This window comes from Anopheles maculipalpis, chromosome 3RL (assembly GCF_943734695.1).
Source record: "Anopheles maculipalpis chromosome 3RL, idAnoMacuDA_375_x, whole genome shotgun sequence".
NCBI classification, from domain to species: Eukaryota; Metazoa; Arthropoda; class Insecta; order Diptera; family Culicidae; genus Anopheles; species Anopheles maculipalpis.
Window position 1 is genome coordinate 89,779,521 of NC_064872.1, and position 27,232 is coordinate 89,806,752.

Sequence of the window (27,232 nt, forward strand, 5' to 3'; positions counted from 1 at the left end):
AGTGATCTTTAGCTGCTCAAGCTTTACAGCACACCGAGTAGCTGTCGGTGACGCTGAAGGTTCCGCTTTGACAGTTCATAGCATCCAACGGCGGACCCATAATCAGTTTCCCCGATAGCAGCAGTTCCTTGCGTGTCTGCAACACCCCACACGGTATCGGATTGTCGTACAGGCTGAAGGAACTGATCGACGGGAAGCCAAGTCCCAACGGTGGTATCGTGCTAAAGTTGTTGTGCGCCAAACTAATGAAGCTAACGACCGGCAGATTTATCCCGGTAATGTTGAACCGACTCAACGAACAGTACTCGGCGTACATCGAGTCAAGGCTCGGCAGCTGAATAGGGCGCGAGCTGCGTATGTACCGAGTTTTTGGATTGTTCGAAAAGTCCAGTGTGTTTAGCGTTGGCAAACCGTTGAGTGGTGCAAGATCAATGCCCACGAATTGATTGTCACTGAAGCTGAGCAGCTGGAGGTTGGGAAAACGACGCAATCTTTGTGGGACCTTGTCCAACAGATTGCTATTCAGTGACAGGCGCTTCATGTTTGGTGCCGATAACCATTGCAGATCAATCGTACGCAGTTGATTGTAACTGATGTCGAATGATTCCATCTTGGGCCAGGTGATCGTACGTTCCGCTGCCAACCTCGCCAGATTGTTGTAGCGTAGATCGAGCATTACCAGATTGGACAGGGAATCGAATGCGGTCATATCGAGATTTTCTAACCGGTTCGAGGTTAGGTAAAGATCTTCGATCGCCAGTGCAACGCTACTGTCTGTAACGGTTAACGGCACGATCGTATCAATCTCGTTGTAACTCAGATCCAGTGATGTCAAACGCGAGTTCTTCGCGAATGCCTCAAACGACACAGTACGCAGCGCACACTGATAGAAAGTTAGCGAGGTCAGTAGTGGCAAGTTGCCGATCGTTGGTGGAATACGATCCATCCCGCAGCTGAAGAATGATAGCTCACGGAGCGAGATATCACCACCCTCGGCAATTTGGATCTGTTTCAGCGCTTTTGCTTCAAACACTTGAATGGTGCTCAGGTTCGTTCGGGTTGATATTTGAAACAACGACTCGTGAAATGTATTAAATTCCACCTGGTCGACAAACTCGGCAATAAAGGATAGGAACGGGCCGGAGGGATTATTGGGCAGGCGAAGCATTTGCACGCGGATGCTGTAAAATATGTTTGGTTCTATCTTGCGCAGTGTTGCCGTGCCGTTCGTGGCCATGTTGAGACTGTCAAACGTACAGGACATACCCATTGTTGGTACACACGCACTGTACGCTAGCGGGACACATCCGGTAGTCATCAGTAGCAGTACTACGGGAAAAAAGGGGTTAGAGTCACAGCCAGGACGACACTAGAAACGCTCCTCAACTTACCTACCAGACGTAACATCTTGCTTGTCCAACGTTTTGGACGGAATGTAGCACAGACGGTCGAATCGTTTCCTTTTTCATTTATTTTTTGGACCTAAGGGAACACTGTATCATCGCCTTATCAAATGTAAATTAACATCAGACTACAATTGGCCGCTCTGACGAGTATTGAAACGTTTAACAAAATAGGGTTAGAAACACCGAACCGTAATGGTAATCTAACTTCACGTGTCTGAATTGATTCGGTTCGTTTGAAGCAGTCAATTGTGAGGCCTTAAGTTTAAATTTTGAGAGCATATCAAACTCATCCTAATATTAGCAACTCTTCGACGCCTCACCGAACTGTAATAATGAAGAGTTTAAAGCGAATTACTGTAAATAATAGATCGTACTGTCAATCATTTTGTCATTTGTGTGAATATTATTTTGTGTCTCTAATGTACATTAAACAATGCTTTCGTGAAAAGGCTGCGAATTGAAAGGAGAATAAGGAGAAATTCAGTCTCATGTCTCTTTCAAACGAGTTTTTGAATAGACAAAACTCCTAGGCTCACAAGATCTTACTTCCTGTAAGATAAAACTCTTCACTTGAAAGCGCAGATAACCCTTTCACGATCACGCGAAGGACTTCCGGATTTCCTGGAACCCCGTTCTACTAGGTGCGAAGACCTGTACCTTATCTTTACATGACAGGCCATAATTATCTTAGGACCTAACAAGGATGCGCCGACACTGAATGACTGAATGATGGAATTTAGTTCATAAAGCAACGAAACAAAACAAAGCGGGAACAGTTAAAGAACATTACATTGTTAAGGCAGGCGAAGGCCACACGATCCCGGGGCAAAAGGGATACTCGTACTCGAGTTGGGATGGCTCAGGCGGACGGAACAAAACAACCGGGTTATTATGTCAGTGACAAATTCCACGCTCTCCGCACAGAAGCAGTAGGCAAAAAACTGCAAACACGCCTCGGCTTCCTTTTGCTCTCGCTGTTGCCCATCATACTGTGGATTATAACCTTCGCCGATGAGATTGTCTGTACCGTGCATTCGTGCTTCTTGTGTCCTCGAGTGCCGTTGTGTGCGTGGATTCCTCTTATGCTAAACGACTTCCGCCCGACGCAACAATAATGCGTCATTCAGCAACGGAATGTAACTGAAAACCGTGAGAAAGCGAAAGATGGCCGTGTGCGGGATTGTTCCTCAGTTTGGTTGATGTGAGTTTGGAATGCAATTGAAAATAGTTCCTCTATCCGGACATTAATTTATTCCGATTTGCTTTTGGATCGGGTTGGTACACAATCGCGGAAGCGGAATGCCGGGAATTGTTAGGGGGATTGGTGGCGTTGAATGCTATTATGGGAAGGATAGTATTGAACTTAGCGAATGCCTTGGCGGTATATAATATAATGTATAACATAGTAGTGAACCCCGAATCGTGTCCTTAGAGAACTCTTGATCATGCATGTCAAAGCAAAATGCCCTTTTTTGGACCCCTGGAAAGAGGCTTTTTGCTAGAATGGTGGTTTATTCTGATCCTTAAACATAAATATTGCATATGTTCCGGCGTACCATACCACCAGGAATTCAGCAAATACCTAGAGCGGCTAGGACTAAAGTTACCTATAAATTAGGAGCACCAATCTTAACCTTCCCATAGTAAAACATACCGTGATCTTTTAGCGTTAAAATGTGCTACTTTTCCTTTAATCTCTTCAGCAAATCTCGATCGATCGAAACACACTGGCTGCATGGAACACATGGAAAGCAAAAAATAAAGCCGGAACACCTTCTCAAACGGTCCTTGGTACGACTTACTTGGCAAGGAAGCTAATTATCACCGAGTAAAGGGTTCAACAATCAGCCTAAGTGCTCACCGAGGACCAAGACTTTGGCCCACTTTGACTGGCTACATAGAAACACAGGCACCTCGGTGGCAAGCACTACTGTCCAACCCAGAATGTTGAATGTGATCGGAGCACGCGAGCTAGTGATTAAAATTTGCATAAAAAACCCTCTTCCTCTCCCCCCGAGAGGTCGAGGTACCCTCCCTTTGTGGGGAAGAAATAGAGTGGCCTCTTTGCTGAGACAGAAGCTAACCCCAACCCGTCTGCTGTCTTCCGAAATAGGCAACAAACAAAACACGGCAGAGAAATAAAAATCGAACGAAAACGCCGAGGTCAACGTGACGCACTGCTTCTTTTCATTTTTCAGAGCGACAGGAGCCGTAGAAAAATGGTTGACGTTCAGTGGAGAAGAAAAACCGCTGGCACACACCAGCGGGGATAATGCAAATGCGGGAATGGTGCAAAAATTAAATACCAAACCCGCTGGCTCTTCCCCCACTGCACGGTGCTGCAAGTGCATTGGTGTGCAGTGCAATACAACAGGAAAGCAAGGACCACACCACAATCACCCTGCCTCGTGGGTGCCCTCACCACCAACGGTATTTCGCGCGCTTTCTTCAGCAGCGATGGAGAATTTTTGCATCCACACACATAGCCACGTAGTCCTGCCATTGCATTCTTCTTCGCTTGGAAAATGGTTCCATTCCATGATCCCCCGAGAATCAAACCCCTTTACGTTTAGCGCGAGTTCTCGGAACGGTGCATAACGGTACCTTTCTCCTCAATTCCGCCTTCAAAGATCATAGTTCGCGTGTTGGGAAAATTACAATTTTCTTTCACCACTTTACCCACCGCGGGGCGAAAGGAAAATCACAGCACACGATGGTCGCTTCTAGGCACTACGATTCTTGCTAGTGTGGGTAGCGAGGGAAAAAAGGTGTGGACGCTTTAGCCCTGTCCTTGACTGTTCTGTGTTTCTGACCAGTCGGAGTGTCTTATCTTTCGAGTACGAAACGAAGCAACCTAATAGAGTTGAGAAGAGCGGATCACTTGAAGAAAATTGGGTTTTTTTATCCAGAGTCTTTATAGCAGAAGTAGGGTTCTTGCTGTGGACAAACGAAATGGAGTTATTTTTTTGTTTTCTCATTAAGCACACACAGGCAAGAGGATAGATCTGCTCCTGCTCTATATCAGCTCACAGAACTATTCATTTCTAATCTATTTGTAGCGCAATAGTTGAACAAAAGAGGAACCAGTGCGCTCCAGCGATTATCCCAAGTCCAGGAAATTGTCACGAATGCATAACTTCAGGGGCCGTTAATTGGCAGAACGCGTCCATCCAAAGTGGAACTAGACACACATACACGCTCCACTACATTAATGCATCGTATTCATCATCCCCCATAAAAAAGGATGCTTGTTAGTTAGCGGAACAAGAAAGGACATCTAAAAGAAATGAGTAAAAATGGGGTTAGAGTTTTGAAAAAAAAAAAAAAGCAGTTTAGCAGTGCCATGGTCCATTTCTTTTCCCCGTTCACACCAAAGGGGAAACATTGTCACACACCAGGACCACACACACAAGCTATAATCCTTTTGTCTGGCTAAGCCTTCCCGTGTCATCAAACGCATAATGATGCGTAAACACAATCTCCATCCGTCTGGAGAAGGAGTTCCGTAAAAGCGCGAACGCTTGGAAATTATGTAAATCCTTTCACTGTCCAGCAGGCAGCATACACACACACACACACGCGCGCGCGCGCCACATGATGCACTTTGGATAATGCTCAATGTGCAGCAATTAGTAGCAGCGTAAAAAAAAAACAACATCCAGGAGGAAATCCGTTGTCATCAGTGGTCATCGGAATCGATAATTTGCTAACCATAAGATCGAACACGCTGACCAATAATACATACGGTGTGTGTGTGTTTGGTACGTGAGATGGGTTCGGATACGGTCTCTGTCCAGCTCGAACCAGCTCTAATTAGAGTGTGTCCTGCCCGTGTTCTTATTAGTTACGGTTTGCTACACACGCTACGTCTATATGGTTCTATGCAAATCCAGCTGCATATGGTTGCACTTAAAATGCTTTCAGCTACCAAAGCTGTAGAACGTTAGAAGGCGGGAAGTTAGTTGGCAAGAACTTGCCAATTCCGATATCGTAAAGCATATCCGGCGCTTCGCTTGGCAACCGGGCCCCAACACAAATGTCCCTCTGGCGCAGCGGATAGCGCGTTGGACTTCTAATCCAAAGGTCGTGGGTTCGATCCCCACGAGGGATGTTGAAGTTAATAGGCGAATGAAGGATAAACTTAATTTGCTGATTTTTCGGAAGCTTCTTTATATTATTACTGGATGCAATGATCCAAACATTTCTTGCGAATTTTACGACTGTACGTGTGAAAAATATTAGAGCAAAAATAGGGTGTTTTATGTATGGGGGCCGCCTAAATTCTCCTTTTCTATTGTGAAAGAAAGTTTTTCCAAGGAGAAAATTTATCCATTTTAACTGCTTTTTTGAAATGTTTTGTAGCTTTAGCATAAAAGTATCATTCCAATAATGTTTCCATTCATATTTTGTACACTTGTAATGATTTTTTTTATTGCAATTAAATCAATTATACGCACGAAAGAGCACATAATAAGCAGATAAAAGTTTTCCATCCATTGAGGAAAAGTTGCTGTTGCCACGTACAGTATGGCGCACACAGTTCCTCGACAACAGCATGCCGTCGTTCGAGCGGACATTTGAAAAAAAAAATAAACACACTCACAAGAGTTAAGTAACTTCTTCTCAAACGAAAAACAACCGAGCTTAGTTCTATAAATACACGTCGCCAAACGATTACAGTCGCAAGAATGTTAAATTAACAAACGCCAGAAGAAGAAAAAAGGCCAGGAATGGTTGAATGAAGAACACACCAAGCATACAAACCCGGGGGGCACCTTTGAACAAACCTTCTTCTGGTGGCCGTTCCTCCAGAGGGAAAAAGGGAGAGCGCGCACACACGGGCACGGTGTTATAGTCCACGGAACATAAAAATAAAGTCGCATAAAGTTTCGCTCTTCATTAGCAACAACAACCTTGCCCGATGCGGCATATTCTTGAAGGGCGAAATTATAACCACGTGCTTCGCATACGATTCGACGACAAAAGAGTCAAAAGCACACGGACGGAAATGCCAGCACGCGACAGGACCGCTTTGGAGAAGAGTTTCGAACATTTCCCCACATTCCCGGGAACCCGTTCCGTAGCCGGGCCACCCGGAAGACACATGATTATCGAAAATAAAAACGAAAGCACTCTCCCGGCTGGATGGATCCGTGTTGCGTTTCTCTTGTAACACCGCAGCAGCTCCGTACCGTTTACTTTCGCTCTGCCAATACATTGATTTTGCTGGCAAACACCGGTAATCGATATAATCCTAGTCTTCCTCTGCCTAACCTAGCCTAGAGGAGTCGATGCGCCAAACGATAGCCTTTACCCCGGGGGCACCGCTTGTGGTGTGGCGTACCGACCGAACATCGCCTCAGGAAGCTCGGTTACGACTGTGTTTCCTGCGGTATTTATTACTGTTGTGCCTGACTACACACTGCTGCCGCGCTACCGGTTATGGTCTCCTGTCTCTTGGTTTCGTTCACGTCCTTCCGAGGAAGGCAACAAACCGGAAAGTTCAACCACACCCTCTCACCCATTGCTGGGAAATAAAGTTTTACCGGCTAGCTCAGCAGCACACTGACGACACGAACGACCGAACGGATCACTTCAAGTTACGTGACCGGAAGCAGTTCGGAAAGCGAATCAATGCAGGCCGGGAAAGCCCTGGTACGACGATTGCTTGCGATATGGGAACTCAATATAATCTCCATCCGGCCGCTTCCTCGCCCCAAAATTCCGGTGGTGAATCACAGGTGTACAACGGCACAGGCAGCTCCGTGGAATGATCCGCTTCTATCGATCGAGAACATCCGCAGAGTCTCGCAACAAAACGCAACGCGGCAGGTCGGGGATTTCTGGTAAAGGATTTTTGATACTACAACGCGCTTAACGAGCAGTTACTGCGGCTTTTGTGATGTTTCGTTGTTTATCGCTAGCTTAACGGATCACGGGAAGGTAGCCTGTCACATCCGCCCTGCCTTCGAAACCCGCATCGAAGCATGGCACAGGTTTAATGTGTGCCGGCCCGATGTGTTTGTAATTGAAGCAATCATCCACTCCACTCAAGTGACAGGAAGTCTTCGGACAAAAAGATCAATAAAAGTTTATATTAAAAAGCACATGCGACGCACCGTACACGTCAGCAAACGGTAGTGTACGGTGATGAAGACTTACGGTGTATCGGAATGTGGAATGCTTTGGATATTAGGTACTTTCTCTCATGCGCTATCACTTCCCTCACGTTGAATATTAAATATCTAATGTTTCGTTATATTCTTTCCTAGCTGTCGTACACCTTCACGGCATCCTTTGCAGTGCGTCGACCAGTTCCGAGTGTCTGACAGAATATCCTGGCGCCTGTACACTCAACACCATTCGTATCAGCGATGATAGTTGGATCGATCGACTAAAAACGACCATTGCTAACGAAACACCAGGAGTGATGGTCTTTAAACGATGCCAACTGGGCATCCCAATGACCAAATTGCTTGCCGAAATCAGTCAACTGTTTATGCAAACAACACTCCAGAAGTACTACGAACAGGACCTAATCATAACCAATCGCATAACAAGCGAATCGATCGAATTGCTCTCGGCACCATTTCTTACGCATCTTACGATCCTTCCCAACCAACAGCTGCGAGGGCTCTACATCGTCAACAGTGCTGTGCAAAGCATCCCCAAAAGCATAACCATGCTCCGACGTCTTCACTTTCTCGGCATAGAACAATCATACATACGCATGCTTGATCTGGGGCTGCTGTGTGATTTTCCCACACTAAACATACTGCAGCTGGTCAACAATCACATTCGCTTGCTACTTCCCGCACCGGATCCGTCCTGTCTTAACTCACTGGAAGAACTATTTCTCAACCACAATCATCTCACGGCGCTTGATTTGGCCCTATTTGCACCGTTCGTTTATTTGAAACGTTTGTTCGTCGAAAACAACCGTCTGCACTCGATCGTCTGCTCCAACGCGACGAACTTCCCGCATCTTCACCTAATATTGCTGGGACCGGGCAACAATTTGACATGGGTCGCGTTGGAGTTGCTACAGCTTCCAGCCCCAGTCACTATCAACATGCCGGGCAATCAGCTGGAACGATTGCCGTACCTGAACCACCACAACATACCGGAGCTAAAGCGTACGTATCTCGACCGAAACAAGCTAAGTGCGGTGGATTTGTCCCATTTTCAGCCACATCAGCATATGGACGGTATCCATCTCGCCCAAAATCAACTGCATACCATTACCTGCGGCCAGTACGTCCATTTGCCTGAGCTAGATACGATTGACGTGTCGCATAATTTGCTCGAGTCGATTTCGCTAGAAAACTGCAACTTTACCAACCTCAAGCTCGTTTCGCTCACGAACAATCGGTTCGTGCGTGTGCCGGCGGACATCTGCTTTAGTGAGGTGGCCCCTGTTGCATGTGTTCTGCACATGCAGCAAAATCCATTGCAGTGCAACTCGCTGCAGCAGTACATCCCACTGCTAACCACAACGAATATCGATCGTAAGCTGACGGTTACAATCGCCGCAAGATGCAACGAAATGAACTACACTGGAAGGATTGCACTAAACAAAAGAAATTCATTCTGCTGTATGAAGTGACATACAGAGGTGTTGTTAGCTATTGTTCGGCCAGAATTAAAGCTTGAAGCTCATTTCAAATAATCATCGGAGTGTGATTGTGGCACTTTTCAATATAATGCTTACAAAATCATGTTATCAATTGCTAATCTATTCTAAATTAGTTTTTTAATGGAGCACCATTCGAAGATCACAGAGAAAAAGGTAGTCAGTATTGAGCTTCAAAACCAATCAAATAGTTCATTTTATTCGTAACGCTTAATTTAAGGTCATTTTTCCAGTATGAAATGGATTTCATGCACTGTTACTGTGGTTGTGTTGTGGGTCACTGCTGTGTCCACTGGTGGTACACTGTGTGATTCTGATGGAGTAATCTGTCGAATATCGAATCTGAACATAACATCTTCACCGGAAGCGTTTACTCTATTGGCACAGCAACCATCATCCGTCACAACATACACTAGCGTAATGATCCAACAGCTCATTATGGGTTCGACAACGATCGCTGATCTTCTAATCAACGCCTCGACCATCACAAACTCCGTCCTGTTCAAGAAATTCCACGAGAAAAACATATTCCTCCCCCGTAAAGTGACTCTCGAGGCACTAACCGTGCAAGAGGCTCGCAATCTGCAAACATTCATTATTCCAACTAATAAACATCTTAAACAGCTCGAAATAACCCACTGTGCGGTCTCGATTGTTCCACCGGCATTTCGCAACTTAGTGTCCCTGAAGGAGTTACGCTTGAAGTTGTGCTCTATTAAGACGCTTAATCTGGCGCTGCTCGCTACTCTCAGGCACTTGGAAACGGTACAGCTTATCGGTAACAACATAACAACCATTTACCCACCACAATCTGCGCTCGCAGCCAACATTCGCACGGTCGATCTGTCGTACAATCAGCTGCGTCGTATAGACATGTCAGTATTGCGATCGCTTAAACTGATGCAAACTCTCAATCTAGAACACAACCAGCTGTCCACCGTCGACTATCGTCCGGGTGAAGTGGTGACACTGCCAAGGCTAACCACATTACGGTTATCCAACAACAAATTGGAGCGAATCTCTTTCGAGCAGTTGAATGCAACCAGTCTGGAATATTTGGTGCTTTCTTCAAACAGATTCATCACCGTACCGGAGTACCTGCAAAACTTTCCTAACCTGGCACTGTTGGCCCTCGATAATAATCTGTTGGAATCTTTCGATTTCTCCATCCTGCAAAGTCTCGGCAATCTTCAATGGTTAGAGTTGCACGACAATCATTTAGCAAGCGTCGTTCTTCCAAAGGAGATAGATCTTCCATATCTGCACCAGCTGTTGCTGGCCAACAATCGTCTGCAAAGTGTCAATCTTGAGCAGTTGTACGCTCCACGTCTAAGCCTTTTGGACCTTAGGAACAATCTTCTGACGACGATACCGAACGTTTTCGAAAAAGGCATCGAACAGCTTGAATCGGTGAACGTGGTGGATAATCCTCTCACTTGCGGTACTTATGAGACGTACAGGAAGTACATACATCTAGGCATGATCGTTCCAAAATGGGTGTTGCAAAATGCGGACCTTTGTTCGACAGGAACATACTTCACGCTTACCGAAACACAACGCGTTTGTTGTTTGGTCTAAAAATCAAAACTAAATAAAGCGATTGCAATCATCATTACTGGTCGCGTGAGAGCATCACAACTTAACGATAGTTAGAGTAAGTGGTAGTAATTTGCGCAAAATATCCTAGCTTATTATTGATGTCAACCTTTACGACGATTGGATCGTTCAAGTATGACACGCGTAAAATTGGTTTGGATTGTTTGCTGCACGATTGGTAAGTTTTGCTATTAAAATATCACCTAGAACGACTTGTTGAGGTATGCCATTACTTATCGCTACAGTGTGCTTAGTATCGTCGACATCGTCGGTGATTATCGCGAAGCCAACGATACAGCAATTTACAACACTACGTGGAACCGGTGAAAAAACTGCCAAATATCTCTCCCCTTGTCGTAGAACGCGTGGTACTAGTAGAAAGTTCCGGTGATAGCTTCATCGACAATCTCTCCACCTTCATCTCTTGTCTGTGGTTTAGAGAGTTTTACGAAAATAGCTTAACAATTCCGAACAGCAGTACACTAAAGGAACTGCAGCTGCGCCACGCATGGCAATTGAAGCACATTTCCATAAGCCCCAACACAACACGGCAAAACGTTTGCTATTGAGGGTTGTGATTATCGGTCGATCTTAAGCAATGTTGAAAGCTTAACGCTACTGCAACACTTAGTTATAGAAAAGTGCGGGATCGTTAATGTTAATCTGGAGCTGTATTTGCAGCGAACCAATTTCTTGCGGTGGTAAAGCTCAACGCAAATCGAATAACCACAATTTCTCACCGTGGTAGTAGTTCGTCGCTCACCATAAGGAAACTGTATCTGGACGAAAATCCCTTACAATATCTGGATCTGCACAGTCTGCGAAAGTTGGAGCAGGTGGTAGAACTACTTCAAACAAGTTCACCCGCTTTTATGTTCTCTCCCTAAACCATAACGAGCTATCGACGCTGGATTTGGCGACCGTTACAGGATCTGAACAGTTGAAATTCTTGTATGTATCATCCAACGGTCTAACGTCGGTTAAAGCCAGTCGCGACATAGTATATCTACCTTCGCTGGAATCTCCCCAAACTGGGCTACATCGTATCAGAAGGCAACCGGTTCGAGACTGTACCGCCACTGCACAAGCGTTGGCTTGAGTTTAGGCTGAACATGTCCAACAATCCGCCTTGGTGTTCCTCACTGCAGGAGTACGTTGAGCAGATACGTTACCAAAGCACGATTATCGTAGATAACGTCAAGTGTCCGAAGGGTAGTGTGGCGATAAAAAGTGATCTCATTGAACGGGATTGTTGCATTATGAGGTAGGTGTAGTAAAATTTTGGAATTTGAGAAAGTAAATCTAATTTGTCAAATATTTCGGTAGAAGCAATAAAATGATTCACTTCTGCAAAATCTGTCTGAGCGTCTAGGGCACCTTGACTAATCATTGTGAGCTCCTAGAACCAGGTGAGAAGGGTCTCTCTTGCACCCATGTGTGTATTGTAAGGATCAATAATTTCTCGACACGCGAAAAACTCGCCATCAAAAACACACCATCACCAACCTCACTGAGCACAAGTTAGCGTGCCGTCGTGTGCTAATGGAATAGCAGCAAAGGTCGCTAATGTTTAATTCTGCTCTGTTCACGCCCCACGGAAACGAATGGTAAAGTCATCATTTAGTTTAATCAGGATAACCAGAACACCCTCTTCTCCCACCGAAATGGCGCGTTGTCGGACGCCGGAGTCGTAATGGATATTTCAGGTCCAACACAAGAACTTAATAATACGTTCTCACCTTCACGTTCGCTTGGTGTCACTTTCGTTACTGGCTTACAGGGTTACAGAGCTCACTCGGAGGTGTGCAGGGTGAGCTCTGTTCTGGGCTATAAAAAGGATACCGAAAATTCCACCTACCCCAATCGTGGAGGGGCAGGTGTCTCCACAGAAGGCGGACGGTCAAGTATCGAATGCTCCCGTGCTCCGGCATTCGGAGAGGTGTGTCGTGTCGGGAACAAGCCTATCGGAATCAAATGGGAGTTTTGGTCGATTCGAGGGCACGGTCGTCAAACGGGGTACACAATGCGCCGGATATCGATTTTTGGGCAAACGTTTTCCTTTTTTTGTCCGACTTGTCGACACGATTGACGGCGAGGTTTGTAGTTCATTGCTCACTCACTTTTGCCAGCGAATAATTCTTTTTTTTTTCCTTTTGAGGGACAGCGAGTAAGTGAAGGAAACATGAAGTGTATGGTTTATTGGGAAAAAAGGGAAAAACTTATTTCGTACGAGCAGAGCTCGCACGTTGCGGGCAATTGTTTTGTAAATATCAACGCTACAGCTTGGAAGGATAATCGATTGCCGAGAATTATTGCAGAGCGAGGCAAATTACGATGATTTACAGAGGGAAGTTAATTATTCAATGCGGGTTTTGTGACACTTACACTCTCACCAGTTATTAAGAAGTATTTAGCAGTTGTGATTTGAATGCAGCAAATGATTAATATTTCATTTTGTTTCGCAAAAGAAACGATTAACTGTCGGTAAGATCCACATGCTGTGATTGTAAGGATTTGTTTGTGGTAAAATATTTGGGGAAGACTACTAAAGTCACCAAAGTCTGACTAGTGGAGGCTCAGGAAATGATGTGCTTACACTCAGAAAATACCTCAACTGAATATTTGCCTCAAAGACGGGTTCTAATAGCCTGTACCACGTCTGATTTTTATTGTTCCAGCCTTGGAGTGTCCAACATTAACTCTAAGCTTCCTTTTAGAATTTCATTATTTGATTTTTAATTTCTAAGACAAGATCGTAACATCTAAGACAAGATAGTAGTAGTACTACTACTTACAGCAGCAGGATGGCAATATTCTGATTCGAAGAAACCAGGTTTGGCGAATAAGTTTGTTTGGTCGATGATAATGGGGCAATCGCTTGCCCTGGGGGGTAGTAATTCGCTTCCAGTTTAGGACCTTCAGACTGTTCTCTCCTGGGACACGTGCTACTACTACCTGGTGTGTACGAAAGACGAAGGATAGCACGATATTCGCGCACTGGTTCCACCTCATTCTTGCCTACAAATTTGTGTACACACCATCGAACTTGTTCATTAATGGAAAGGCAAAACAAGCACAAGGATATCGCTTATGGGCAAACTGTTGTAGCAACCGTTCTGTAGCAACGCGCAAAAGGCCCGTTTTTTCGGAACATTGGCTGCGACGCAAATTTCTGTCACAAAAACCATTCGATTAAGGGTAAAATAAATATGCGCACCGCACCTGCATATACACACGGGAGTCCTCTCCGCGGCTGGCAAAGCACAGAATTCTAGCCATAAAATCGACAATCGACAACCGAGAGGGCATTTTGACCAAACGGGAAGGATAATGTTACAACTACCAGACCACATCCGTTGACAAATGGGGAAAAAGCCGCGTTATCTGTCGACCTTGTTTGTCTATTTGTATCACGGCACGAGAGGGAGAGAGAGAGATAGCGAGAGAGAGAGAGAGAGAGAGAGAGAGAGAGAGAGAGATACAACGGCCAAATAGTTACAAAAAGAAAAATCGAAAATCGACACATTCGACACCCCAAAAACATGAATTGGAAAAAGTAACTCTAGGGGGAAAAACAAACGATGGCAAGCCAAAATTAGTTGGAAAGATATCGAAATTTAACGATCGTAGCACATTTTTTGGCAACGGTTTTGCATATGTGGTGTTGGTAGATAATTTATGTAGATTCGCATAAGGTCGTGCGTGTTTGTACCATCTTGCGTAGGTCTGTTGCGTACTTGAGGACCATTTGGCCGGGGATAAATTGCACGTTATTCCCCTGATTTTCCAAAAGCCTGCCACAGTAGCTTATTTGTTTATGCTCTTTTTCCGCCGATAGATCATTAAATAAAGCTAACTTGCTTGACAATGGGAAAATGATGACAAGGTTCGGTCATTACATTAACCTTTTCCCGCAGCCAATGCCCGCAGCGCATATGGGATATTTACGAAAGTAAAAATGAAGCAATAAAAATCTTGCTTCACGCGTTGGAAACGTCAACAACCTTCCCAAACTCGAACTACCCTAAGGAGGACCGAGCAATCAAACCCGCGGCAGGAATCGACCGTTCTGATTCCCAACCAGCACGTGGTTAATTCTAATCACAAAGCACACCACGTGTTCGCCATATTTTTGTTCGCACCAATGTTTATGCTTGTTTTCTGCGAATTACGCTACTAAGCCCTGATGGTATAAGGCCTTACTGCCCCGAGTTACCAATAGATTGCCCCCACACTTCAGAAATTAAGGCACAATCTGCTCTACATCCGCGAACAAAAAAGCACGGTAGATAAAATAGAGAAAAATGATGCGACAAACAAGTACTAAGAGAGTACCAGAGCACAAAAGGACTGCTTGACGCCACCCGCACAACGTAAGGACATTCGCGACAGAACCGTACGTGGGGCGGAATGGGATGATTATTTGCATTCGAGCGCATTCGTGTGCCCGCAGCAGCTCACCACCGTGAACCGTGGGCCATTGTTTTGGGGGTGGGAGGAGGCGTATGAAAAGCCTTCACTTCCGGCCAGGCCTGCTGGAATTCAAATGTCGTTTACACCCCGCATTCGGTTAGTTAGGTTCCAATGGTCCAAGTCGAGCGAGGCCAGCTGGTTATGATGCTCAAGGGCAGAGCCCGCTGTCCATATTTGTACAAGCCAACAGACAATACACGCGAGTTCGAGTACGAATGAGGTTGTGGGGAACCATGCGCTTGTGTGTGTGTGTGTGTGGTTGGAGCGGGAGGGAGATATATGTCACAAGTACTTCGTGGGATGCATAATGAACTTCCAGCAAACGCCCGGCAACAAAGGGACACTGTCGACACACTGGCGAGATGAGATGTCTGCTTTCTGAGACATTGCAAAATAAATAGAGCCAAGATGGACTCGAATCTAGATACTTGACTTCTGGTCGGAATATGGTTACTTTCCACGGCTTTACTCAGGGGGGTGGTGGTCACCCGTTCGGTTCGAGTGCAAGAACAAGAAGAACCATATAAACCTCAAACTTCTGCACTACATGCACTCTCGCGCTTGCCCGCTGGAGAACTGTTTCGGCAGGCAAACGGTTTGCGACCTAATCGATGATGATAAGAAGGCTTTTCTCACAACAACCGCCCCCTGTGCACCAACAAAACAATAGAGCTGCGCGTGCTATGCTCACGCACAAGAGGTTCGAGTGGTCTGTGGCTCTGTGTAAGTCTTTAAAGAATTGTCAAGTGGATTTAACCGAAACCCCCCAGCACTAGTGCATGTCTTCGTAGCTCTCGAAATGTGTGGGGGGCAGCTACCCTTCGTGTAGCGAGTCTTCCAGCAAATATGGGGAAAACATACCGTGATCACAGATGCTGCTATGCCTAGGTTTTTTGAACCAATATTTTGTTCCACAACAGGTCGCAACAGGTGGCGAATATGCGTGGAAGCATTTTGTGCTAAAATTAGGCTATTCCAAGTTTGTGCAGGTGAAACGTGTTGTAGGAAATAAATGTCACCACCGGACCAGCGGTGATTGCGAATAAAACTAACATAAAATTGTGTGTTTTCTACGAATCGAGCGAAGAGACTTTTGAAAGATGAAATAAATCTTAAGGAAAATCCTTGCTACGTAAAGATGAATGGTATTGATTCTATATCACCACTTACCTGTGGGTCTGTTGTGAATGTTTGCTGTGTAGCGCCGCCTTCTTCACAACCTTCGATAGCTCAGTTGGTAGAGCGGTGGACTGTAGCGGAAAGAGCATGTACCTCTGTACACGCACAACGTAGTTATCCATAGGTCACTGGTTCAAATCCGGTTCGAAGGATTCTTTTTTGCACATAAACTAAGACTTCACCAACACTTTTTTTTCATTTCACAATTTTTGACTATAGATAGGATGAAAAAAAAAACAAAAAAATCTTTTTAAATATTATGATTGAAGTGAATACCACTATCGCTGCATGTTAGAATTTGAATTCTTGGTTCGCTAGATCATTCATTATCCCCCAAATGCTTTTTATGCTGTTAGTATTTACACACATGAATACTACTTCGAACTAGGAGTGACAGATGTTCTAGAACCGATTGGCACAACATAGCAAAGAACAAAACGTAAACGAAACGAGTGAGCGCAACTCACTTTTATGTGCGTTTGAGCACGGTCTTCTCATCGCCTTCGATAGCTCAGTTGGTAGAGCGGTGGACTGTAGCGGCTCTGCAGCGCGCGCGTTTCATGACGCCGCGCTCTATAGTAATCCATAGGTCACTGGTTCAAATCCGGTTCGAAGGAGAGTGTGAAGTCACAATTCTTTTTTTCGTCCGGGGACGATTCCAACGTTTTACAATTCTCCCGCATGCACCCTACTCCAACCATGCAGGACATTTCTCACATTTTTACTACACTCACACACATACAACATACATGGACCCTCCATTCACCGCTAGATATTGCTTAAAGGTGTATATTTTACTGCATTTTTCAATTGAGTTCGTTCTATTAAGAGCTAGCCGTCCGTATATTACTAAACCTTTTTCCTCAATCCGTGTAGCACACCACCCCTTGGCAACCGGATTTGCTGCTTCTTAACGTCGTCAACGCCGCACACGCACACACACGCACGCACGTTCGCATATGATTTAACAATGAATAAACTAAATATTACTTTTTTATTTCTTTTCATCCGTTATTACCACTTATAATTGATACATCTTCCTCTAGATCTGTGTGAACTTGCTAGAATGTAGGCTTTCTGTGTGTATGTATAGTGTGTCCCTGGGTACAATAATATAGAGCATGCGACAGCACACAAGCGTTTCTAATTCTAACCTTTTCTAATAAAGAATAAAACCGTTACCGGTTTTTCGCTTGGGGACAAATGATTGAACGAACTTAAACATAAACCATTATAAAAAAGAACCGTTTGTATGCCTGTCCCGAAATCGTTTAGCAAATTGTCAAAAACCAAATCTAAACGATGATTATTCAAAACGAAACGAAACACATTTTTATCTCTCTTTCTCGAGGCAACACTTGCCAGTGAGTGTTTTACCATCGAAACTAAATTTTCAAAAACAGTTACTAACCTATTAATTGTCATTTTTGTGTATGTGTGTGCGTGTACGTATATGACGACGGTTGCAAATTTCTCTTTCGCACTATTAACAATTTGTTTTGCTCCTATTATTTCTCTGCAATTATTCTGTGTTATTTTATTACGCATCGTTCTGCATTTCCTCAAAAGGGCCGACGCACACACACAAGGAAGTATTTTAGCAATTAATTGTAGTTGAGGATTTACACATTGTTTCATTGTTGGATACATTTTACAAAGACTTTCTACACAAACGCGCGCGTTTACAGATGTCCATATAAAAAAACAAATATATTATAAAATAGATAAAAGGTCTATGTTTTCGCTTAGTTAAAATTGGGAAGCTGGGATTGAAAGGGATTGAAGAACATGACAAAGAAATAAAAAAACACAAAAAGAAGAACATATAAATCCCACTAGTATAGAAAAAAAATGAGGAAAATTTTAAAAGAAAAAAAACCCTCACTGCAACCGTTATTTTCCTCTCCGTGCGCTACAAACGAATACGTCTTCATGGGAAGGAAGTCGTAAAAAAAGAAAAAAAGTTCCTTATACACATACACATACACTTCTCGTCTCCGTCACCGTGATTAGAGTTCCTAGCTTTGTTTGCTCCCAACTCCAAACACACAAGGACATCCTTTTACAACAAAACAAAAACGAATGCTTACTTTTTGCTTGCATCCGCCGACGTTGTCGTCGTCGTTGAGCTGCCGCCGGATACTTCCGAGGTTTTGGTCAAAGTCGATGGACCACCACCACCACTAAAACCAATGCTGCCGGGTCCAATATCGATTATCGATACGATAGCGCGCAGCTTGTGCTCCAGCTCTAATTCCGGATGTCGCTGCAGGTGCGCACGGAGCTGTTTAACCTTCCCAATGGATGCATCGAGTTTGAGCAACACCTTCTGGGGTTTGCTACCGATGGCGCCGACTGCCGCACCGGCAGCACCCTCCAGTACACGTGCGAACTCTCGCAGCAGACTCATCCAGCGTGCCCAGACGAGTCGTGGAGCGGTGGAGTCATCACTAGCGGCATCATTCGCTTCCCCGTTCAGAGCAGCTACCTGGCTGAGGGATGAATCGCTCACAATCAACTGTTCCATCTGGGCGATCAAGGTGAGCATGGTGAGCAGCAGGAACTTGCAGCGAGGCACCAGCGACAGCAGCTGATCCGTGTTGAGCAGTGTCTCGAACAGTGGCATCAGATCGACCGGCTGGGCGTACTTTACGTGCAGCTCAAGCTCGGCAAACAGCGGACTTAACTGATCCTCGGCATCTTCTCGATCGCGCTTCGGCAGCGCAACCAGCGTTGCCAGCACCGTGCACCAGATTGTCCACCGGGCCGAATGCTCACCAAGCGCTTTCTGGATGCGTGTCAGCAGCAGCTTGCCTTTACGCACGGACAACAATCGCAGAACACCTTCCGCGTTTACCGCCGGCAGTATACGATCGAGCAGATTTTCCACCGTATCTTGCTCAACTTCCGATACGGGTGTTGCGGGCACGGTTGCCATTTGGTGCGAACCACTGTTCTGCACGTTGTTCTGTTCGTCCATACCACTGGCCTGCTTTTCCTGTGCCAACAACCGTTCCTTGGCGCGCTTTTCCTTCATTTGTTGCTTCGCTTCGATCGCCAGCTGGTTGGACATGTCCTCGAGGCGTAGCACCAGCCGGTACAGGTTCTCCACGTGCAACAGAATCTGTCTTGAGCGGCGCTGATTGTGTACCGAGTCCGTGCTTCCGGGGGCATTGTTGCCAGCGCTGCCCGCACCACCCGATCCACCCGGTCCACCAACATCCGCAACCGAGCGATCCACCACCACGTCCTGATCGATGATCTTGCGCGGTGCAATAACGCTGCCACACTGCAGCTTACCGAGCGAATTCTCAAACTGCACCAGCTTGTAGCGACGGGGCTGTATCTCCTTAATTCCGTCCTTGGTCGATGTGGAATTTTCCGAATTGCGACGCTCCCGTCCAAAGCCGTTCCATTGCTGTTGATGGTTCTGCTGCTGCTGCTGGCTGAACGGATGATAGAACGTGTTGTCTTTGTGGGCCTTGCTCTCCCGTTCGCCGCCCCGTTCGCGCTCCTTCCGATCGCGGATCACGCAGAAGTAGTAGTCATTGTAGTAAGCTGTGTCTTTGTTCAGCTGGGACAGTTGGATGCCGAGCAGCCAGTGTTTTGCCCGCTCAGTCATCATATTGGCGTACTCGTCGTACTCGTAGTTGCGATTCTGTTTGCCGTTGTGCAATCGGTGGCCACCACCTTGGTGCTGATGATGGTGCTGCTGCTGCTGGTGATGATGGTGATGGCCGCCCTGTCCATGACCTTGCTGTTGCTGCTGATGTTGCGGGAAGTGATGATGACCGACCGGAAAGCTGGGATGATGATGTCCACCGTGCGGATGGTGGGGGGCATGATGCGGCGGTGGACCGTTCCAGTTGGGCGGAAACCCGGGATGATGATGTGCCATGAACGGATGCTTAAAGTTACCTCCGTGCGGTGGCATCGGTGGCATCGGTCCTGGACCACCTGGGCCACCCGGTGGCGGTACACCCATCGGCAGCGGAGGTTGAGGTGCTAACATACCGGGTGGTGGTGGTAGTCGATAATGCGGCAACATGGGATGGTTTTGCTGGATCTCTTCCACCAACCGCTGGCTGAAGCTTGCATTGTTGTTGTTCATACTTCCATTGCTGCTGTTATTGTTAATGTTGCTATTGGGAGGCATCGATCCGGGCGGACCTTGAAAGTTCGTCGGAAATGGAAAGGGAGGAGCACCGGAACCGGGCTGACCACTACCCCCGTTCGGTGGTGGCATGTTGGTAGGCGGGAACAGTGCACCCATCGGACCACCGGGAGCGGCACCCGGCTGTCCTCCGGGCCCACCACCACCGCCCATAAGAGCGGGTGAAGGAAATCCGATCGGAATCGGAAGCGGACGATGGATCATTGGAGGCGGAAGTTGCTGCATCGTCGGGGTTGGATTGGATGATGTTGGAAAGCCAGGTGGAGGACGTGGCAGAGGAGTTAGCCCGCGACGCATCTGTTCCTGCTGTTGTTTGATCATGTTTTGCTCGATTTCTTCCAGCGAGCAGATCCGCATGCCAGGGTTCGGTAAAGCCGGGAACCGTCCTACTGCTGCACCAAAGCGATCTGTGGAGAAGATTTTTCAGGTATTTAGTTGCTCTCTGCTACAAGTGTTGGATGACTGGCTTGATGAACTTACCCGGTGCTGGAATTGGGGTCGCTGCACTGCCAATTGCCGGTGGCATCTGTGCAGTGACAGGCGGCACACTATGTCTCGGCGTTTCCGGCTTGCTAGGCATCGTCCAAACGCTCGGGTCCAGCTGCAAACGGGCCTCCGGTTCCGTGTCATTATCCAGCTCGAAGTTATCGATCCCGACCGAGGAGAAGTTGATGTCCAGATCGGAATCTGCCCCCGAATCTTCATCTGCTCCCTCTCGCCGGTCCATTCGCACCAGATTCTCGTGCAAGTCTTCCCAATCGTCTTCACGGGCCTGACCGAATGTTTCGTCATTGAGCGCATCATACTCCTCCTCCGAATCCGATCCGCGACCGCCGCTCCCGCCACCCAACACTCGTCCACCGCCTGTTCTTCCGCCACCTCCACCGCCTCTACCTCTACCTCCACCATCGTCGTCCTCACCGGGCAATGACGCATCAAACCCAAAGAACGAATCAGACATTGCCGTCCCCCGCTATCCAACTTGCCGGCCGGTTTGAACTGTCCTGGCTCAAGATTCGCACAACCTTCAGCTGTCACCTGTCGCCCCCAAGCAGTCGACGCGTGCGACCTGCCGCTGACCCGAACACCACTTCCTCCTTCGGCGGATGCGGAACCACCACCCCACAGACTACGCTTCGGTAACGCCGATGGCGACGACCGGCAGTGCTAGCACCGTGTCCACCCGGGGGCACTTCAGCGACCGGCACACCGACGGAATGATCCACTTTGACTGTCCACGGTACACCGGACGGTGACGGCGATAAACAGCGGACAGACGGACAAAGGAAAAAGTCCTCTGCTGCTCCTCCACCACTTTACTTTAACGAGCCTTTTCGCTGATGATGTGCACACACAAAAGCAGCACAGGTCGCACACACCACCACCGGAAAGGGTCGGATAGTATCCGACGCTGCACGCTCGGCAAAACACGCGGATGGTGGCCGGGATGCTTTTTGTTAATTTGCTTCCGAGGATGCTGGAACTTGACGCACGGATGGTGAAATTACTAAAATACGATAATAGGAGCACCGAAAAAAATGTAGCAAATCACACGACAGCAACCAATCCGACATACACACGCACACACACACACATACACTTCAGCACACGCATTTCTTTCGGGCGGGCTTTGACGTTTTGTCAAACGGTGGGCCACCGTTTATGACACGTGGTTGAATTCTTGCACGTGTGGTACTGTTAGCCGTACTGACAGAGGATAATTAACGGTTTGCTTTATTCGTACCGGAAAAACGAAACTAGTTTTATAGAATTTAATAGATTTGCTATGCGTGCACGATATTTCTGAGCAATGAAAGAGATAAATTTAATTAAAATAAATCCTCTTGCGAAAACAAAACCATTAAGAGTGTCATCATGAATATTCGAACACCGTTCATCTTTTGTTTTAGAACTGGCTTTCATACGGTTCTTTAATAATTTGCTTTTGGCTCGGTTGTAAAATTCCACCACTTCATAATACGCATATAAAAATATGTAAAATTCTCTTTGTGTTATTTTCTTCTGTAGAGGTGTGTTTTGGTACTTCCGTTTGTTTTCGGCATGAAATGTATTGTCCACAAATCACACCCTTAAGCTTTTTTTGGTGTCAATACGTGTGTCATTGGTACGCGCGAACGAAACGTTCATTTCTCTCTCTCCATTTATCTATGCCTAATGATAATTGAAAAGATTTCTTATAAATTAATTGACTCGATTTGGTTTCACTTACCCTAATACAATGGTCGTGTATTCCCGGGGGTTCAACCCTTTGGGGATGGGACGTTCCTACGTTATTTTAATAAATATTTTTTTAATCTTTCCTCACTCTTTACTTAACTGATAGGTACTCTGCTCGTTTGCTCACAATCACACTTGTGTATGTACAAAAAGAACGGTTCTTAAGGACACCTTTTTTATGCTTCTGTGTAGTTAAAGCTAAGCAAAATATGATTCTCCCTCTAACAGAGCGTGGACACAACTGTTTGGTTCGATATGATTTCGTTTTTGTGTATACACTTTCTGCTCCTGAGAATGTAAAAAATCGTTGGATGTTGCTTGCTTTGGAAAAAAGAGATCACTGCGTATGAAATCTCGCGCGTCTTCTACAATGGCAGTTATCTTTGGTAAAATCACGTTAGTCACTGGTTTGCAAAGGCAACGTTCAGCGTGGAAAAAGTACGTATTGGAATAGCACTCTCACAAGCCTCCCATATGGTCTAGTGGCTAGGATATCTGGCTTTCACCCAGAAGGCCCGGGTTCGATTCCCGGTATGGGAAAGATTCTTTTTTCCTCCCTCATTTTTGGTCTAGGTTGTTATGCTGAATAGAGAGATTCTTATCACCCTTTTTTCGCACCACCACCCTCCTTGTACAGCTTCCTCTTCAACAGGCCATCTCTGCACCCCACGGGCGGTACGGCTTTGCTGCCGTGTTGTACGATGAGCTCGTGGTCGCACTGTATCCGTGCGTCGAGGTACTCACCGGGTACTGCGGATTACCGTACGCGGATAATCCACGGTTCGGATTGATGTTGGATAGATCTGTGTAGGTCGGAGCTCCATTGGAGGACCCGGCAGCAGACTGTTGGTCCGATTGTTGCTGCTGCTGCTGCTGCTGACCAGAGGTAGCTGAGTCGTGCTGACTGCTGTACAGCTCGTGCAATTGTGCACTGGTGGAATAGATTGCGGCCGTAGCTGCCGACGAAGCACCGGTGGAGGAATGTCCGGTCAACTGTTGCTGCTGGTGATGCTGCTGCTGCTGTTGTTGCTGCTGTTGCTGCTGCTGCTGGTGTAGATGCTCGTGCGGAGGCGGAATAGTGGCAACCTGTGGAATGTACGGTGCGGTAGCACTTTGCGGCGGGCCGTAGTTTTGATGCGGGTGAGGATAATAGCCACCAGTGCCATGGTGTGTGCTCGGGTATGCGACAGCTGCTGCAGCTGCGGCGGCAGCAACAGGATAGGCCGTACTGCTGCCATGAGACCAGGCAGGACTTGTAGCGGCAGCCGCATTGGCTTTGGACGAAAGTTCCCGTTGTGTCGCGAAACACTGCAGATGGGACATTAGTCGTAGTCGGAGCGGATCCTGTACATCCATGCCTTCGATCGTGACGAGGTAACGAGCTACTTCGGCCACACACTCCCGAAAGCCGATGATATGGTAGTCCATGGCAAACCGCTGCGGATCGTAGCTGGCATCATCGAGTCCTGATGAAGAAGAGAAATCAACGAAGCCGGAATTAATTACTGCTTTTCCACGCATACATTACGCTCTTGCGGACAAGCGCAGGAGTCCTGCCTGTTGGTCCCCTGTCTATTGGCATTAAAAAGTCAATATCATTCATTTGTCCCTGCAATAACTTCCGAACGTGGCGTGTAAACTAACGGCGCAGTGCGCTCTCACGCTCAACCCCTCATGCGATTAAAAAGGCTCGCGCACTACAAGGATCCTTTTCGGAAAGTGAACGGGAACAACAACCACCGACCATCACATACACGGTGTTCCGGACCAATGCGCTTGTACGGGGTCCGATGTGTGGGAACGCGCGTTGTTTTCTTCCACCTCACTCGCCCCCGTACAGATGGAATCATAATCATCGTCGGACGTAATCATCCTGCGGCACTTAACACTCAACTTATTCCCCCTTCGTTCTACTGTTCCGTTCCGTGTTTGACTTCCTCTTTCGGGTGCTCTACTATTCGTAGAGGGGATTAAATCATCTCTCTGTGTGCCGCAATAGCTACCAGCCACCAGAGACTCCGCGCTAGAAACACTCTTCAGCACCGGGCAAAAACCCTTTCGATTTCGTTCTGTCCGGATCATATTTAAGAGAACTGAGAGCGCCGTACAGCAAGCGAACGCCAAAAAACAACAAACCAAAACAGCGGTGCGCGTTACCGCCTTCTTCTACTTCTTTTGCTTTCCCACACACACACATACACACATACGTACGTATTAATGTATGGGTAAATTGCGTGAGAGATGCGCCCCCTTTGATATGCCTTGGATGCAGAACTTCCCTGCGGAAGGGGTGTGTATTATTCTGTTTAACGCGACGGGTAATGGCGTGGGAAAGTTCTGGCCGGGTGTTTTTCGGTGGCAAACATTGCTTGCGTGTGTGTATGTGTGTGCTGTAGGACTAAATTGTGAAGCCTGCATTGTCTCAGCAACCAGAGCTCGTCGTCGCTATGGAGGAGATGCAATAATCTGGCTACTTTGTTCTAATGCATAGGCGACACCGAATGTATGTGGCGACCCTCTCCCTATCGGAGATAGAGAGCATTGCTGGTTGCTGTGGTGTGGTGTTGACCGATAAATTGATATTTATCGTGTGATTGAGACCTGTTAACAGAGGGAGAGACCCCTTAGTTTTTGGTGGATTGGGGGACAGTTTTTTTTTCCTGTTTGCATTTCGTAAAGTCAAGTGATACCCGGGACCCAGGAGATTGATTAGAAAAGCGAGAAATACATTGATGGAAAAACGTTGGATGCGGTTATCTCGAACCTAGATGTAGGTCACAGTGGCTACCACCTAACAGAAGATATTCGTAGAGCACCAGGTTAATGTACAGAGTGTTGAAACACATTCGAGAAAGTTATCATCTATTTTTCAACACCTTTCATTTTGCAGGAATCGCCCCAAACTGATGGGAACCTGCTTCACTTGACGGTTCGCTGCGTCTTGCGAACATGATCGATGGAGTTCTATAGTCCAGTTACGTTGTTTTCCCTGTAATTTTCCACTTCAGAGCACAAGGGTCGTACGCATCAGGTCCCAAAGTAGAGAACACATCAAACACGTACACATGCACATACACACATACACACACCAATCATCGTGAAACCGTGGGAAAAGTAGTCGTTCTTAAGGACCTCGGCGACAATAGCATGACCCTCAGAACGCGGTACCCTTTTCAAAGCTTCGTAGAAGAAACGAGCACCGAAAAGAGACCGAGCAAAAAAGGTACACAGTACGGGAACAGGACACCGTCACCGACGACGCCATCCGGATGTTGAGCTGATCGGAAGGAAGGAATAGCAAAGCGCCCAAAGATCCTTCCCTTCGTGTTTGGGAACGGGAACCCCTAAGTGACTACGGTTAATTAGACACCCAAATAGGCACGTCCCGTTTACGTAAAGCTTCTCACACCAGCGATACCGGTTCGGAAACAGGACGCACTGTTCCCGAATAGGGAAGATTATCTCGCAACAGATGACACACACGAACAACGGTGAAAACGCAAAGATGCCGAAAAGAGACATTCTCAATCTGCTCTCTCTCTCCTGTTGCGAACCAGGAAGTCATCTTTAACACTATCGCATGTTTGGAAGATCTCCAGTTTCTGTCACACCGAGGGTTCATATGGAGAGGACATGTGAGCGCTTACCTCGTGCATGCAGTGCTTTCAGGTGGTCTACGGTTAGTTGTAGAATTTCGGCCTTTTCCAACTTTGCCGATCCTTGCTTCTCGTAGGCGCTTGGTACGAGCCGTTTCAGTTCGGTCAACGAGGAGTTGATTCGGTCACGACGCTTCTTCTCGATCACACCGCGCCTCCTTTTGCGGCTCAACAGTTGACAGCTATCGGATTCTCCCGGTGACGTACTTTTGGGAAAATGGATGATAGGAAAGAAACGACAGAAGAAGTAAAATAATGAGTAACTTTACACTGTAGCTTATGCATATTAGGGTGTGCAAGGGCCGATTCCGACAGTTTGTCCCTGCCATTGCTGTGTGGGAACGTTCCTTTCGCGTAAAATTTTTCTCACGCGACATTCGAGGGGAGGTTAAATGATCTATTTTAGGTGACTTTATAAGTGATATTAATATAGCAATCGGATTAGATGGTGAAAAATTGCAGCGTTTAGGAATTTCGCTTAAAACATAACTCAGTAAAAGCAAGATAAACACATCCGGAGTAAAGATAAGCACGATCACTTCAGGAATCACAGTCGCAAACATCACTCTTGATCACAAACACATTCACCTTGGTTTGGTCAACACTAATACTCACTGCTCTTTAGAAGATTCTTCCGAGTACAGGTCCTCACAGTCACTTTCCGACAGCGCCCGCTTGATGCCTTTCGACGATGGCGGTGTCCACGTGTTGTGGCCGGCGTGCGTCGGCGTCGAAGTGGCACTTGGCGTCGTCGCAGTGGAGTAACCCCAGTGCAGGGGTGCACTGTGATGATGATGCGGATGATGATGCGGAAGATGATGATCCATGATTTTTCACTGTTTTTTCTTCTGTTGGTCCTTTTTGTCCTTCTAAACAC

General features: G+C 46.6%; 6 protein-coding genes, 4 non-coding genes and 1 pseudogene across 10 annotated transcripts in view; 8 read left to right on the top strand and 3 right to left on the bottom strand.

Annotated features, from left to right (window-relative positions):
- LOC126561967 (uncharacterized) overlaps positions 1–27,232 on the top strand; it is a 76,591-nt gene that overhangs the window by 30,625 nt on the left and 18,734 nt on the right. The gene's annotated exons all lie outside the window — the stretch shown is intronic.
- LOC126562931 (leucine-rich repeat neuronal protein 1-like) lies at positions 17–1,285 on the bottom strand. Its single transcript, XM_050219534.1, has one exon. It carries the CDS (start codon positions 1,268–1,270, stop codon positions 17–19), a length of 1,254 nt encoding a protein of 417 aa, XP_050075491.1. The 5' UTR covers positions 1,271–1,285.
- Positions 5,445–5,517, top strand: Trnar-ucu (transfer RNA arginine (anticodon UCU)). Its single transcript has one exon. It is a non-coding gene; the product is annotated as a tRNA-Arg (tRNA).
- LOC126561171 (leucine-rich repeat-containing protein egg-6-like) lies at positions 7,870–9,012 on the top strand. The gene has a single exon (XM_050217118.1). The coding sequence runs from the start codon at positions 7,870–7,872 to the stop codon at positions 9,010–9,012; it is 1,143 nt and encodes a 380-aa protein (XP_050073075.1).
- Positions 9,274–10,617, top strand: LOC126561172 (toll-like receptor 6). Its single transcript, XM_050217119.1, has one exon. The coding sequence runs from the start codon at positions 9,274–9,276 to the stop codon at positions 10,615–10,617; it is 1,344 nt and encodes a 447-aa protein (XP_050073076.1).
- On the top strand, positions 10,771–11,903 carry LOC126561173 (uncharacterized; annotated as a pseudogene).
- On the top strand, positions 16,328–16,439 carry Trnay-gua (transfer RNA tyrosine (anticodon GUA)). The gene is made up of 2 exons: positions 16,328–16,364; positions 16,404–16,439. It is a non-coding gene; the product is annotated as a tRNA-Tyr (tRNA).
- On the top strand, positions 16,788–16,904 carry Trnay-gua (transfer RNA tyrosine (anticodon GUA)). The gene is made up of 2 exons: positions 16,788–16,824; positions 16,869–16,904. It is a non-coding gene; the product is annotated as a tRNA-Tyr (tRNA).
- On the bottom strand, positions 18,374–21,570 carry LOC126561538 (protein PAT1 homolog 1-like). The gene is made up of 2 exons (XM_050217750.1): positions 20,942–21,570; positions 18,374–20,868 (listed from the first exon to the last, which is right to left on the bottom strand). The coding sequence occupies exons 1-2, from the start codon at positions 21,420–21,422 to the stop codon at positions 18,374–18,376; spliced, it is 2,976 nt and encodes a 991-aa protein (XP_050073707.1). The 5' UTR covers positions 21,423–21,570.
- Positions 23,168–23,239, top strand: Trnae-uuc (transfer RNA glutamic acid (anticodon UUC)). Its single transcript has one exon. It is a non-coding gene; the product is annotated as a tRNA-Glu (tRNA).
- On the bottom strand, positions 23,330–27,183 carry LOC126562358 (hairy/enhancer-of-split related with YRPW motif protein). Its single transcript, XM_050218833.1, has 3 exons — positions 26,971–27,183; positions 26,347–26,561; positions 23,330–24,165 (listed from the first exon to the last, which is right to left on the bottom strand). The coding sequence occupies exons 1-3, from the start codon at positions 27,180–27,182 to the stop codon at positions 23,345–23,347; spliced, it is 1,248 nt and encodes a 415-aa protein (XP_050074790.1). The 5' UTR covers position 27,183; the 3' UTR covers positions 23,330–23,344.